Below are 16,342 nucleotides of genomic sequence, written 5' to 3'. Positions count from 1 at the left end.
TAAAAAATGAAATAGAAAAGAATAGAAAATAAAAGACAAAAGAAAGACTATAATATAACCATCTTTCGAAATTCGAATAGTATGAATTAGAATAGAAAAGAATAGAATGGAAAAAAAATAGAAAAAAAATAGAATGGAATGGAATAGAAAGAACATAACCATCTTCCAAAATTGGAATTTCGGATAGAATACATTTTATTCCGAATGGAATTCGAATCACGGAATTCAGAAAATTTGAATCGATTCAAACGCGAATAAATTAAACAAATTAAATGAATTTATCTAAACAAATTTATGTAAATAACCAATCAAAAAAATAGTTTTCGTTCTGCCTAAGCAGTATGCATCACACAACACAGGCTTTTCTTTTTTTAACTAAAGATTGATCACTTAGCAAAGTTAATAGGGTTCAGTTCAATCATCCAATCAAGTGCAAGAAAAAAAAAAAAAAAAAAAAAAAAAAAAAAAAAAAAATCGCATGTCTGGGTATTCAAAGTGTACCAAGTTTTTTGTACTAAGCTACTTTGTGAAGTGAAAATTCCCTACACACTTAATACATCAAAGAATTGGTGCACAGGTAAAACTAGAACCTTCAGGGCCCCAGTGCAAGAAACCATAAAGGGCCCCCCTGACGCCCACGGTGGTGGAACGCCAGGGCCTGGTCGAAAGTGCGACCTTTGTGACCCTGGTAGTTCCGCCACCGGTGTCAGTATTCTTTTTTTCTTTTATTATTATTATTTGTTATCATTTTATTTTACCTATTGGTTTATTTTTTACAATTTTTTCTAGGAGCCCCGTTGGGGGGGATTTGATGAGATATCAGGGGTCTTAACAGATTTCTGATGTTTCACTTTTGAGACAGAGAAAGGAGATTGAGGACACAGCCCTCAATCTCCATCTCTGCAGCCTCAGCTGCAAAAAATGAATGCACAGGAATAGCTCTGCACAGAGCTTAGCCCCCGTTCACACTGAGTGTGGCTTTGAGATCCTGCGACTTCATCTGAACTCGCACGATTTCAAAGCCATACCTCAGTGCGACTTTGGGTACAACTCTGAAGACATCTGTTGCGGCTTCATGCACAGATGTCTATGCAAGTCGCACCCGAAATCGCCAAAAGTAGTGCATGTACTACTTTTTCAAATCGACGTGGCACTGCAAAGTTGGCATCACACTGATTTGAACAGTGCGAATTCCCGTCAAATCGCATGATAAGTCGCTCCAATGTGAACAAGGGCTTACTGTTCATTCACAAACTGAAACATAGTACAAACACAGTTTACTATGCTTCAGTTATGAACGGAAAGAATCAGTGGTCAGTACGGATCACTGACTCTATTCATTAAGACAAGGAAGGGGCTGGTAAATAACACATTTCCCTGCTGTCTATCCTGACAGATCCCCTGCAGCAGCCACAGAGGAGGGGAGGGGGACTCCAGCAGAGCTGTGGGGGATGTGTGGATTGGGGGGGGGGGGGGCTGGGGAGTACACAGGAGCTTGAGGTGTATAGGAGAGGAGGCGGAGCATGTAGTGCAGTGATGGTGAACCTTGGGACCCCAGATGTTTTAGAACTACATTTCCCATGATGCTCAACTACACTGCAGAGTGCATGAGCATTATGGTAAATGTAGTTCCAAAACATCTGGGGTGCCAAGGTTCGCCATCGCTGATGTAGAGGAACCGATCCCCTCCAGTTTCCTCCAACAGCTGCTGAAAGGTTGCAGGAGGAAAATGGAGGGGATTGGTTCCTCTATATGCCACCCCTCCTATCCAGGTGTACAGGGGGCCAGGTCACAATTGAGACCCCTGTGACCCCCTGTATGTACGCTCCTGGTCTGGAGCATGTAATGTCCAGTTTAATGGTGGGGTGGTTTGAAGAATGTAACTTACAGAACAAGGTGGGTACACTTTTGTTACAATAATAAACTTTGCAATGTGAAAAAGTGTGGGGTAGAGCCTCTCTCACTTCCTGTTTTTTTTCCCCCATTTACACAATTGTGCAATGTGGACCAGAACAGAAGTCACACCATTAGAGGTAAATTCCATTAGCCACATCTAAACCCTACAAAGCTGACACATGTCCCAGCACAGAATCCATCCGTATATATTATACCTTTTCTTTTGCTTTCTTCTTTTCTTTGGCTCCTTCCTTTTTTTGGTTCTGTTTATCTTTATTTTCTTTGTTATCTTTTTTCTTTTGCTTTTTCTTGCTTGGACTCTTCAGCGAGCCATCCTCCTATAAAAAAAAAAGGCCAAATATCCATACTTTGAACAAATAATGTAAAAATGACAAATGGGAAGTTTTGCCTAACACCATTAACCACTTCAGCTCCGGAAGGTTTACCCGCCTTCATGACCAGGCGCTGCGTTACTTTAACTGACAATTGCGCGGTCGTGCGACGCTGTACCTAAACAAAATTGATGGGGTTTTTTTTGCCCACAAATAGAGCTTCTGGTGGTATTTGATCACCTCTGCGGTTTAAATCTTTTTGCGCTATAAACAAAAAAAGACCGACAATTTTGAAAAAAATAAATTTTTTACTTTCTGCTATAAAACATATCCAACAAAAAAAAAAATCTAAATTTCTTCATCAATTTAGGCCAATATATATTCTAAAAGTTTTTGTGTCACCAGCGCAAAAAAATATATAAAATAAATAATATATATTAGTACATTTTTTTTTTATTTGATCTGCTGCGGTTTAATTGTCCTATAACAAAGGTTTAGGAAAAGTTGTGTTCAAAAAAAGGGTAACTCAACGCAGTTACCCTTTTTTTTAACACAATATGTATTCCGCTATATATTTTTGGTAAAAAAAAAAATCCCAATAAGCGTATATTGTTTGGTTTGCGCAAATGTTCTAGTGTATGCAAACTATGGGTTAGATTTATGGAATTTTTATTTATTTATTACTAGCAATGGTGGCGATTAGCGACTTATATCGGCGGACAATGGCACACTACCTGACACTTTTTTGGGAACCAGTGACACTAAAATACAGTGATCAATGCTAAAGATATGCACTGTCACTGTACTAATGACACCGGCTGGGAAGGGTATGAATTAGAGTGCCTAATTATGTGTTATTGTGTGTGCTGTTTTTACTAAGCAATGTGCTCGTTTTCACTTCCTGCTTTGCCGATTAGCATGTGCCAGTGACCAGTCGGTGGCCGACACTTGCCGATTGGTTTGTGCTGCAGCGAATCGCACTAACCCAGCGCGGGAATCAGGTACTAGGTACGTAATCCTGCGCAGAGCGGCCACCCTGCCTTAGTATGTCTACGGTGTGCGGTCTGCAAGCAGTTAAAGAGATTTCAACAGGTCAACTTGCTCCTGCTTTAGGAAACAAAGTTTTACCACCTGCAATTGTTAGAGGTGGTTAGATTTGTAGTTGGGGGAAGGTTATCACATGGGCGACCAACATCCAATTGGATTGCTGCCCCAGTGACTCAGGAAACCATAGAGGGACCCTGTTCCTCATGACTTCCTTTCCTTCTGCATTGTTGCTGTGGATGAGCGCCACCCGCAGTGGAGACAGCAGACTGCACCTGCCTACATACTGCAAAAGTCAACTGGTCAGGGGTGTCCAGTGGCTTTGCGGCCCAGCAAAAATGACCCCCCCCCCGCCCGGTCATGTTTAGTGGGCAATAGCGCCACCAAAAGCACCTCATTTAAGCAAATAGGTCCGTGCTGCAACTGATCTTCAACCGTGTACAATTTACAGGGCTAAAACGTATTGTCTCTTCACTGAAGCTCTTGGTAAATGCCTTGGAAAAGAGACGCACCACAGATTACTTTTCAGAGGTGTAGCAATGACAGGTGTATGTCAAAACTTTGGCTTGGCCGTCTAAAAGGCCATAGTGTGAGGAATACAGAAGACGGTGCCTGAAAAGCGAGTAGCATGGAGAGATAATAGGAAGAGCTGAGAAACATAAACCCAAAATTGGTGCTAACAAAATTAGAAGTGTTGCGCAAAATCTTACTTTAGGTAGGCCATTGCAGTGGTCACCAACCTTCTGGACTTCACGGACCACTAAACTAACAATTTTGAATCCCACGGACCACTAACATGAATTTGACATGCCTTATACACACAATGCAATGCTCTCTGCCCCCTTCCCCCTGGATCACACTGCTGTCTTATACACACAATGCAATGCTCTCTGCCCCCTTCCCCCTGGATCACACTGCTGTCTTATACACACAATGTAATGCTCTCTGCCCCCTTCCCCCTGGATCACACTGCTGCCTTATACACACAATTCTTTGGCTCTCTGCAACCCATCCCCCATACGCTGCATCACACTTCTGCCTTATACAGACTCCTCATTGGATCTCACCTTTTTATCCAGCCATGAGCTTGAGCTCCATGCTCCCTCTCACAACCTATGATCAGTGCTGCCACTGGAAGTCCCCTCCCACTCTCTGCACTACTCCCGGCTCCTCCCTCTGAGTTCATAGGAGCAAGAACTACAGAGGAGGTATCAATGCATTGAGAACACTGGAAACAACATTGGGTGGTATACAGCCACCACAATGTTAATTTGAGGCAGAACCCCTGGGGACCACCAAAATTTTTTTGTGGACAGTAGTTGGTGGTGGTTGCAGTTGTGGACCACTAATTGGTGACCGCTGGGCCATTGGTGGTTAATCTAAAGGAGAATATACAATCAGATGGTAGCCTGTGTGGCCAGCTCTATAAGGAGCTCACCTTGGCGTCTCCATCTTCTGAATGGTTGTCAGAATTTCTGGGGGAAGAGATTTCATTGCCATGCTCATCCTTCGCTTTTACCGCCCCCTCTTTCTTCGCACGTGGCCGTCTTTTCTTTACCTTGACCTGGAACAGAACGTTTATGGTTCAAAAGCTGGAAAAACATGTAGATGGAGGCACAGACACTATAAATCCAGAATGCTTCCTCATCTGAAGCTTCAATATGAAGTTCAGTTTTGTTTAGCAATTCCTAGGAAGGATGTTCTTGAATTACAAAGAGTTCAGCGAAGGGCAACAAAATTATTAAGGGTGCCAGGGGACCTCAGCTCTGGGCAACGATTACATAGATTACCCTTGAACTGGATAGACCCAGGGCTTTTTTTCAGCGGGAATGTGGGGGGAACGCAGTTCCAGCACCTCCAGCACTGAAATGTATGTAATGGCAAGAGGTGCTAAAGTGTTCTAGATGATCTATTGATGCTGGCTGCTGGGGAGTATATTGTTACTGGTGAGGGATCTATTGTTGCTGGGAGTGGGATTCAATGTTTGCTGGGAGGGATCTACTGTTGAGAGAGGGGTCTAAGTGTTGCTTGCTGCTGGTAGATTTGATGTATCTGGCAGACAAATCCTCCCAGGTGAATCTATTGTTGCTGGGCTGTTTTTTTGCGAGGGGTCCATTGTTGCTGAGGGATATTTTGTTGTGAGTGGTCTTTTGTTGGTGGGGATCTATTGTTGCTGGGTGGGGTGGTCTATTTTACCGCTTTTCTTGTGATTAACAAATTTCATTCAAAATTACTTAGCACCACAAAAATGATACTTGGCTTTGTATTCTCTAATGCTCCATACACACGGTCGGATTTTCCGATGGAAAATGTCCGATCGGAGCGTGTTGTCGGAAATTCCGACCGTGTGTAGGCTCCATCGGACATTTTCCATCGGATTTTCCGACACACAAAGTTGGAGAGCAGGAGATAAAATTTTCCGACAACAAAATCCGTTGTCGGAAATTCCGATCGTGTGTACACAAATCCGACGGACAAAGTGCCACACATGCTCAGAATAAATAAAGAGATGAAAGCTATTGGCCACTGCCCCGTTTATAGTCCCGACGTACATGTTTTACGTCACCGCGTTCAGAACGATCGGATTTTCCGACAACTTTGTGTGACCGTGTGTATGCAAGACAAGTTTGAGCCAACATCCGTCGGAAAAAATCCTAGGATTTTGTTGTCGGAATGTCCGAACAAAGTCCGACCGTGTGTACAGGGCATAAAAGGGGCGGTACTGGGAGGTGGGTAGGGGGTAGAACCAAGGAACAGTGCTCAGAGGTGGGTAGAGGGCAGAAGCAGGGAACAGTGTTCAGAGGTGGGTAGAGGGCAGAACCAAGGAACGGTGCTCAGAGGTAGGTAGGGGGTAGAACCAAGGAACGGTGCTCAGAGGTGGGTAGGGGGTAGAACCAAGGAACGGTGCTCAGAGGTGGGTAGGGGGTAGAACCAATGAACGGTGCTCAGAGGTGGGTAGGGGCCAGCGACAAGGGGTGACCCAGAAGGAGGGAGTTCCTGCACCTATTCTCAGAGAAAGAAAGCCCTGGATAGACCTGTGTCTTTAGTCAACCTCATCAACTATATAGAATTATCATTTTACAAAGAAGACCGAAATGATCCGAGACACCAACTTCAACAATCCTGCCATTCCATCAATTACAAACCTCATCACCCTGGCCACTCTCCTTTTTCTCGACTTCTTTTTTCAGCAGTTTTAGCAGATAGTCTGATCTGGTCTGCAAGTGTTTCGCTTGTGGCTTCTTCTCTGTTTCACCTGGCAAGATCTAAGCACAAAAATATCTGTCATGCACTTGGAAAAGCTAAAACACATCTTGACATATGATATATAAAGAGGTTATTTAATATGGAAAAGTTTTCACTACAACCAGTGGTATGTGCGACCCAGCGGGTACTTCTGCTTTAGATATGTGCAAAACGGAAAAATTTGTTTAGGATAGATTCCTTATGATACTAACTTTGTTTCATTGATTGTTTCGGAATTCAGTTTATTCATTTCCTAACGAATTCCAAATTTCTGGAACGATTTAGACTCAGTGGAAAAATGATCGACTGATTCAAATTCTGTGTAAAGAATAGCTGGCTGTTAAGGAGTGGGCCGGCTGCTGCGTCCTTAACAACCAATGACTTATCAGCTGAAATGTAAACAAAAGAATGCCATTGAAAGTGGAAAAAAACAGCGTGGATCACATCCCCAATCCATGCCAGGCCCTTATGGTCTGGTATGGATTTTAAGGGGAATCCCATGCCAAGGGAAAAAAAAATGTCATGGGGTCCTCCCCAAAATCCATACCAGAGCCTTATCCAGGAATGCAGCCTAGCAGGCCAGGAACCATACCAGACCACATCCCCTCAACATGGTGGGGGCGGGGACTCTCCCACCTTTCAACAGGCATGAGATGCCTTATCTGAGAACTGGGGGCTGTCAGAGAAGCTCTACACTCCATCGGGACAGGTGACCAGGGGTAGGGAGAAGAGGGATGGGGAGAAAAACCCTCTCCGTCGGCTCTCCCACTCAGCATCTTCTGACAGGCCCGTTTTGCCTTCGGGTCCTGTCAGACTGACCGCTTGCTCACAGGGACAGCCCTAGGGCTTTTTCCCGCTCGGGCGGGCTGCGGGCTACATCCTCGGGTGGACAGGAGGGGAATGCATCAGGCGATAGCTCGTCACCAAGGCCTGAGCTGGCTTTTCCCTCCCCACCAGGGCAAAGGGGGCTCAATCAGTCATCGCCTGGTAGGCTGCGGAGTCGGCTAGGGGCTTGCCGGGCTTCAACTACCATCCTCCCGCCAAAGCTATGTTGGCTATATTTCTCCTATGGATCACAGGAGTGCAATATGCTCTGCACTCCTGTGACCCATTTTCAGCTGACAGCATGCTAATCCCCAGGAAAGATCCTGACTTTAAAGTCAGGATCCGCTCAGAAGCCTGAAAGGCAGCTGATTAGCCTCTCAGCTAGCCACTGAGAACCTGAGCCAGTCACTTCCACCCCCGCCCTCTGCAGAGCCCGGAGCTCCAGTGAGCACTGGAGGGGCCAAGCAGAGAGCCGATGACTGAGAGTGACCACTCACCGAAGACCAAGAACTCAGTGATCAGTTCTCAGTCTTAGAGCCAGCGGGGGACCAATCCTGCACCCACCAAGGTGAGTAAGTATGTTGCACTAACACAGTACATCCCCCCCTCCAGTCCCCACTGTTCTTACCTCTGGGGTTGGCTGAGCGGTCAGCACGCCCGCAGATGCTCCAGCGGCCCGGGTAATTCAAAATTCTACTCTGTAGCACTTCCAAGATTGACCAGATTGATTCTGATTGGTCAGCGTGGTCACAGTGAATTGATCTGGTCCATCTCAGAAACTCTGAATAAGAAGTAGAAGATTGGGATTTGCAAATCCCCGGGTCCTTGGACCGCCTGCGGGGGGCGATGACAGCTCAACATCCCCGGTAGTAAGTACAGCAGGGACTGGAGGTGGGGGTGAGGGGTGGTAGTTACAAGGAAGTAAAGTATCAGTTCATCTTTATATTTTTTCTGCAGCAAAGGCAGCAAACAGGGTTGTACCCACCGCAAAATGCCCTGCAACAGCATGCAACGCAATGGTGCAGGGGTTAAAATGGGTGGTGAGGACCTCCTCCCCACCATGGATCAATCTTCAGGGGGCAAAGCAAATAAAACTACATGTGTCAATGGATATTTTGCATTCACTGGGTTTGATTTACTAGAACTGGAGAGTGCAAAATCTGGTGCAGCTGTGCATAGTAGTCAATCAGCTTCTACTTGTTCAATTAAGCTTTGACAATAAAACCGACCACGGACAGACTAAACCTGGAAGCTGATTGGTTTCTATGGAGAGCTGCACCAGATTTTGCACTCTCCAATTTTTGTAAAAACAACCCCGTTGGCTTTTTAGATGGGGTACATATTTTAATATACTGACAAGAGGCTAAAATAAACAAAGAGTGGGGTACAGCAAGCACCTTATCAGCCAACTGTAACTCTGGGTCGCTTTTGATGAGCTCCCAGTTTCCATAACCGTGTTCGACAATTCCCAGGAGTAATCGAGAATCTTCTTCTACAGTCCAATCAACATCAAAATGAGCAGCTTTGACCCGACTGGACAATCTGAACCTGGGAAAGGGAGAAAAATAAATAAGGTACAGCTGTATGAAGCAAAAGACATGTTGCAAAGATGATATAAGGGCTCTAGGGTTTTTTTTCTGTTTTTTTTTTTTAGAAGGGTGATTAAGTGTGTTCTTCTGAACCAACCTCCAGGACTAAGCAACACCCCATTTGATATTAAAGCGGAGTTCCACACATTTTTTAGTTTATTAAAAGTCAGAAGTTACAAAAAGTGTAGCTGCTGACTTTTAATAAACAGACACTCACTTGTCCCATGGTCCAGCGATGCGGCCGCACGGAGCCCCGCTCCTCTCCCCCTCCTCTCTGCCGGCGCCGTCATAGCCACTGTGGGCACCCGGCCGTGACAGCTTTCAGCTTCACGGCCGGGCGCGCACTGCGCAAGTCGCACTGCGCTCTGCTAGTTGCTAGGTAATCTTCTGGGACATGTTACGTGTCCCAGAAGATTGATGGCAGGGGGGGGCCGCCTAGGGGGAGAGGAGGCGTTGCCTAGGTGGCCAAGAGCAGGAAGGAGGAAGTGGGATAGGAAGTCCCACTCTAAACTAAGTACTCACCCCCCCCCCCCAAAAAAAAGGATATGCCAGGGGGTGAGGAGTGCTTAAAGGGGAAGTTCCACTTTTGGGTGGAACTCCGCTTTAAAGTGGTTCTAAAGGCTCAAGGTCTTTTTACCATTGGCTCCCGCTGCTGTCAATCACAGCAAGTAGATAGATACACAGAGCAGCGGGGCCCCCCCCCATAGCAAGCGGTTTGCTCTGGGGGCACTTGGCAGGAGGGAGGGGCCAGGAGCACCAGCAAGGGACCCGAGAAGAGGAGGATTGGGGCTGATCTGTGCAAAACCACTGCAACAGAGGTTGTAAGTATGACATGTTTGTTATTTTTATTTTATTTTTAAACCTTGCATTTAATATCACTTTAAGCTCCACAGCCTAATCTGCTTATGCTGCTATCGGAACAGACAATATGGAGGAACCCAGGGCTAGAAGTAGCTTCAAATATGACATGTCCACAATACATGGAAAGAGATATCACCGCTCCAGGCAGGTCAATATGGAATGAACCTCTCCTCTATCTAGGAAGCCCCAGGTGCTGGCAATGCATATAGCAATAAACTTGAGAAAAATCCTGGACAGCCGCACTCCAAAAAATAGCATTTGTCAAAAAAGATCAAAAATACATGCCACAGCAGAACGGACAGAAGAGCTGACGCGTTTCACACTATCAAACAGTGCTTAATCAAAGCTATGATTAAGCACTGTTTGATAGTGTGAAACGCGTCAGCTCTTCTGTCCGTTCTGCTGTGGCATGCATTTTTGATCTTTTTTGACAAATGCTATTTTTCGGAGTGCGGCTGTCCAGGATTTTTCTCAAGTTTATGTCCACAATACATACAACTTTTATCACTGGAAGAACCAATGCATCTTCCCTTCAACTTAAACTGTGCTACTTTACTACTAGTTTAGCATGTTATAAATACATTACATTAAGACCATATGTTATTAAGCGTGGCACCCCTCACTTATAGAACCCTTGTCATTTAGAAGGACAAAATGGGGAGATTTACAAAAATGGTGTAATAACAGAACTGTAGTTGCTCATAAAACATAAGTATATTGGATCAACAGTAATGAGGACAAATACAAAGACACAAAGTCAACAGACTTACTTTTTCTTTTCCTCTGCATCTTTGGGAATGGCTTTGCTGAGAATCTCAAAGTCTTCTTCATGCTGAATAATTGCTTTCACGTTTACTTGGACACCAGAAATTTTTATAGTTGGACCTCTTCTTTTGCCCGGACCTTTCCCTGGGACAAAATAAAACACACCTTCGTTTTTTTCTGAAGGAATGACTAAACTTCTGGTTATACTCCTAGAAGATGGTCAGCTATTGCACCCCATAAGTGATGGAAGGTTACCACATCTCAGGGGTATAGACTGGATTACCATTTTCGGAAACTAGGATACCCCACCATGCTTTATTAGAAAGCACTCTCACTTTTTTTTTTTAACCTCTTCACACCTAAGCCTTTTTCTGACACTTGTTGCTTACAAGTTAAAATCCGTATTTTTTGCTAGAAAATTACTTAAACCCCCCAAATATTATATATATATTTTAGCAGAGACCCTAGAGAATAAAATGGTGATCGTTACAACATTTTATGTCACACTGTATTCACGCAGCGGTCTTTCACATGTAATTTTTTGGGAGAAGAAATACACATGAAATAAACAGTAAAGTTAGCCCAATTTTCTGTATAATGTGAAAGATTATGTTACGTTGAGTAAATAGATACCAAACATGTCATGCTTTAAAATTGCGCACATGTGTGGAATGGCGACAAACTACGGTGCTTAAAAAATCTCCATAGGCGATACTTTAATAATTTCTGCAGGTTACCAGTTTAGAGTTACAGAGGAGGTCTAGGGCTAGAATTATTGCTCTCACTCTAACGACCTTGGTGATATCTCACATGTGTGGTTTGAACACTGTTTACATTTGCGGTAGCGACTTCGTATGCGTTCGCTTCTGCGTGCGAGCACATTTTTTTTATTATACCTTAAAAAAAAAATAAAAATTCTGATCACTTTTATTGCTGTCACAAAGAATGTAGACATCCCTTGTGACAGTAACGGGCAGTGACAAGTACTCTTAATGGAGGGATCTGGGGTCTATAATACCCCAAATCCCACCTTTGCACTTAACTGCTTGCTGACCAGCGCATGTCGATGTACGTTGGCACAATGGCACGGCTGGGCAAATGGGCGTACCTGTACCTCCCCTTTAAGATGCCGCTTAGTGGGCGTGCACGCGGCCCCGTGAGCGTGCCCACGGACTCGATGTCCGGCGGGGGCCCGCGATCGTTACAAGGAGTGGCAGGACAGGGAGATGTAAACAAGGCATTTCCCTGTTCTGCCTAGCAACATGACAGGGATCTACTGCTCTCTGTCATCGGGAGAAGTGATCTCCCGATGACCATGTTGTAGTGAGCGCCACCCCCCCCACAGTTAAAATCACTCCCTAAGACACACTTAACCCCTTGATCGCCCCCTAGTGTTTAACCCCTTCCCTGCCAGTGTCATTTACACAGTAATCAGAGCATTTTTATAGCACTGATCGCTGTATAAATGTCACTGGTCCCAAAATAGTGTCAAAAGTGTCTGATGTGTCCGCCGCAATGTCGCAGTCACGATAAAAAAAAAAAAAAAAAAAAAAAAAAAAAAAAAAAAAAAAAAATCGCAGATCGCCGCCATTACTAATAATAAAAAAAATAATAATAATAAAAATGCCATAAATCTATCCCCATTTTGTAGACGCTATAACTTTTACACAAACCAATCAATATACGCTTTTGCTATTTTTTATTTTTTTTTAACCAAAAATATGTAGAAAAATACATATCGGCCTAAACTAAGAAAAGTTTTTTTTTTTTTTATATATATTTATATATATATATTTTGGGGATATTTATTATAGCAAAAAGTAAAAAATATTGCTTTTTTTTCAAAATTGTCGTTCTTTTTTGTTTATAGCGTTTAAAAAAAAAAAAAAAAAAACTGCAGAGGTGATCAAATACCACCAAAAGAAAGCTCTAATTGTGGGGAAAAAAGGACGTCAATTTTGTTTGGGTGCAACGTTGCACGACCGCGCAATTGTCAGTTAAAGCGACGCAGTGCCGTATCACAAAAAGTGCTCTGGTCAGGGAAGGGGGTAAATTCTTCCGGGGATGAAGTGGTTAAAAGCATTCAAAACGCCAATTTTGGCAGTTTTGGATGCTGTCATTTTTTTTTTAATTTGGCGCCTTTTAGTCTTTTGTATATGAAGTCGTGACATCGCTTCCGGTGTCTTGCCGAGAATGTTCCCTCGGCGGATAAGTTCCCCCCCTGTACTGCGCAGGCGCAGCGCCTGCGCAGTACATACTACTCTCAGCCGCCAGAGATAGCCGAAGCTCAAATGCTTCAATCAGCTGTACACGGCGCCTGCACTCTGGGTCCAGGTTCCTTCCCCACCATCCAAGTGGACCTAGAGGGGGAATCTAAAAGTGCCGAGCGCAGCGAGGCCGTGCCCGAAGCGTGGCGAGCGGCCCTCTTACAGGCGCCGTGTACAGCTGATTTTCAGCTGTTCTGCTTCGGCTATTTCCGCCGATACCTACTGCACAGGCGCAGTAGAGGGGGGAATTTATAAGCCGAGCGGAACTTTCTCGGCAGAACACCAGGCTAACAGATCCGAGACCCGATTGAAGCTGATTCTGGCTTTGTTCAGGTCTCCGGCCAGCCAGCGGTCATGCCGACTGGTCGCTCGGGCCTCCCAGTGGGACAGGAGAGCCTGGGAGAGCCATGGAAGGGGGGGGGGGTTGGGTGGTGCTGGTCCGCTTCTTGGGATAACAGATGAGTGGCTGCTTAGCCACATCGGTTGTTATCGCAAGAAAGCCGTCCGCTGGCTCTAAAAAAAAAAAGGGTACAAGGTTGATGCGTGCAGCTGCACATTACTCGGGTACGACCCCTTCAAGCCGAGGCAGCATATTTGCGTACGGTCGGGGTGAAGGGGTTAATTTTTTTTTTTTTCAAAATCAAAGTACAAACGGTCAAATTACTACATTTCTTAGAATATCTACGTTCTATGAAATGGCAAAAAATTACCATCAGTGGGATTCTCTTTCAGCTGTTCCTCAAACTCTTGCATTGCCGATGTGCAGCTAGAGTGCAGTAAATCTCCCAGTCTCTTCAGATCTGCCAACGACTTTTCCACAAGCTCTGCATCACGTGCGATGCATTCCAACCTGAGACCATAGAGAAGAAAGAAGTCATTGGGGTTGATTTACTAAAACTGGAGCGTGCAAAATCCACTGCATCTCTGCACAGAAACCAATCAGCTTCCAGGTTTCATTGTCAGAGCTTAATATGAACAAGCTGAAGTTAGAAGCTGATTGGCTACCATGCACAGCTGCACCAGATTTTGCACTCTCCAGGTTTTAGTAAATCAATCCCACTATATTTTGAGATAATGAAAAATAGAGACAGGAAAGACCAAAATATAAAACACCACATCCCATATATAGAGATATAGAAAGAAAGGACTGTAGGCCTTGGGCCTAGGGACTTTAGAGGTGTTGATATCAGAAAATTTTTATATATATATACACTGGTTCACAACCATGTTAGGATAAAAAACAGATTTTTATTACAATTAATATAAAAAAGGCCTAACCACGGGCCAATACATATATAACAATTTCCAGAAAATACATAAAGTGCTACTGTATTTTATGATGCAAATACCAATTTCTTCCCGACATGTTTCGCTCAAATCGAGCTTCCTCAGGGGATTGTGTGGTATTAATTATAAAACTGAAAATTACATAAACAAAGAAAAATCATCAATACACAAATATATATAATTAAATATTAAACAGATTACATAGTCAAAACAATATAACAAAATTCCAAAATATCAAATCAATAATATAAAGTAAAGTCAATATACATTATTATTATCTCAAGTTGTTAAACTAATATTTAATGAAGGAAAAAAAAAAAAAAAAAAAAAAAAAAAAAAAAAAAAGGGGGGGGGGGGAAGGAGGAAAAAGGGAAAGGGGATATTCATAAACCCTTACCTGGGAGCGATATATTTTATTTATAAAAGAGGAAAACTGAAGTTTTGCCAGATATGTTGGTAAATTTTTACTCCTAGGCTAACCTCCCGCTCATTAGGATACCTGGATCGCTAGTTTGCTTGCAGAGGTGATATATATATATATAGTCGAAACTTTTTATATATAAAAATTAATAATAGTGTCCTAGTAGAGAGAGACAGGACATATGTGGTTAGTAAAAATTGTTAAATATTTAAAATAAAAAACTAGTTAATTATGTATAGTCAAAAAATGCTGCTGCATTTGAAAACAACCAATATTATTTCTATAACTCATACCTGGAAGTATTTTAAAGGGTAGAATCAATTTTAAAGGTAAGGAACATCCTGGGTGTTTATTGGGACAGGAGCACCAGCCATAGGATGTAATACAGAGAGGAAGGGAACCTTCAATATAGAAGAGAGATGGGGATCATCTGGAAAGGAAGGGTTAAATCAGCCTTAGCCTGTATCCAACACAACTATCATGAAGTAAAAAAAGATATGCTTAATGTTAAAATTGCCTTGTGCCAAAGTTAGGCAAAAAGAAAGTGCATACAAAAATCCTATAGTTGTGAATAAAGAGGAGTTGCCTACCTTGTACATATGTTAGAGGAGTTCAATAGAGTGGAGGAGAGATACTTCCCTCCTTCCTCCGTAATGTCCGGCAGAATAGTGACAGGGAGTAAGAGATCTCCCTGTTTAAATATCATTCTCCGGAGCGGACAGCGTCTGACGTCACTGCCGCTCCGCGGACATGCATAGGGTCCACACTGCGCATGCGCCTCATCTATCATCAGCGGCGTCAGAAGCTGTTGTAACAAACAGCTCCCGGTCGCCATCTTGGAAGTGGTTTTTGCCCTCAATAGATGGGAGGGGGAAAACTGGCTCAGCTCTAAACGGAATAATGACAATAATGAACCAAACCTCAGTTGTTATAGGAGCGGGCCAGAATAAGGTGATAAATAGATGGGGCTATAATACATGGCGCAGGAGGCCATGAAAGGCATCTACAAATGGGGCCCTTGATTAGAGGCCCACATAAATTAGATGCCTGGGTGTCCGTGCAAGCTTAAATAGAAGTAATCCAGGGTAGAGGGGGGAGGGCGGGGGGAAAAAAAAAAAAAAAAAAAAAAAAAAAAAAAAAATATAATAAAAAAATCACAGAAAGGGTTTATAGCTAAGGGCATCGTTAAGCCCTGGGGCTTTTAAAGCATCAAGATTGGAAATCCATTTGGCTTCCCGTTGCAACAAAATCTGATCATAGTTACCTCCCCTTTCTCCTGGGGGGACATATTCCAAAGCAACAAAACGCATCATAGTGTCGTCAAATTGATGAAAAAGGCCCATATGGCGACTGATCGGTGTCTCCATTCGCTTTTTACAGACCAGGGAGACATGATCCCGTATGCGGTGGAAAAATGGGCGCTTTGTTTTGCCCACATAAAAAGCATTGCAGCCACAAGTCATCAGGTAGACAATGCCAACTGACTGACAGGTGACTGCAAATTTAGGAGAGTAAGAGCGGCCATTGGGAAGGACAATGGTGCGTGTTGCATGAATATACCTGCAAAAATCGCATTTATGACACGGTCGTGTACCTCTATTTGAACTAATAGGAATGAGAGATGGATCATAATGACTGTGAACAATCCTATCCTTAATGGATTGTGATCGTTTAAACGTTATTTCTGGATAGTGTTTTAAATGTTTTGAGACCCGTGGATCTCCCATTAGGAGGTACCAATATTTCTGCATCAATTCCCGTACTTGTTTGTGTTGTCCCGAGAATCTGGTAATCATTCTAAGTTCAGTA

General features: G+C 43.6%; 1 protein-coding gene across 1 annotated transcript in view; it reads right to left on the bottom strand.

Moving 5' to 3' along the window:
- The window catches only part of CHD2 (chromodomain helicase DNA binding protein 2), a gene marked incomplete in the record, with an annotated part of 115,932 nt that overhangs the window by 21,365 nt on the left and 78,225 nt on the right, over positions 1 to 16,342 (bottom strand). The window contains 6 exon segments of the mRNA XM_073618404.1: positions 2,112 to 2,234; positions 4,711 to 4,836; positions 6,419 to 6,538; positions 8,741 to 8,891; positions 10,564 to 10,702; positions 13,536 to 13,675. Coding sequence (XP_073474505.1) covers positions 2,112 to 2,234; positions 4,711 to 4,836; positions 6,419 to 6,538; positions 8,741 to 8,891; positions 10,564 to 10,702; positions 13,536 to 13,675 — 799 coding nt within the window.

The sequence above is a fragment of the Aquarana catesbeiana genome, linkage group LG03 (genome assembly GCF_042186555.1).
Source record: "Aquarana catesbeiana isolate 2022-GZ linkage group LG03, ASM4218655v1, whole genome shotgun sequence".
NCBI lineage: Eukaryota > Metazoa > Chordata > Amphibia > Anura > Ranidae > Aquarana > Aquarana catesbeiana.
This window is presented reverse-complemented; position numbering and strand designations above follow the sequence as displayed.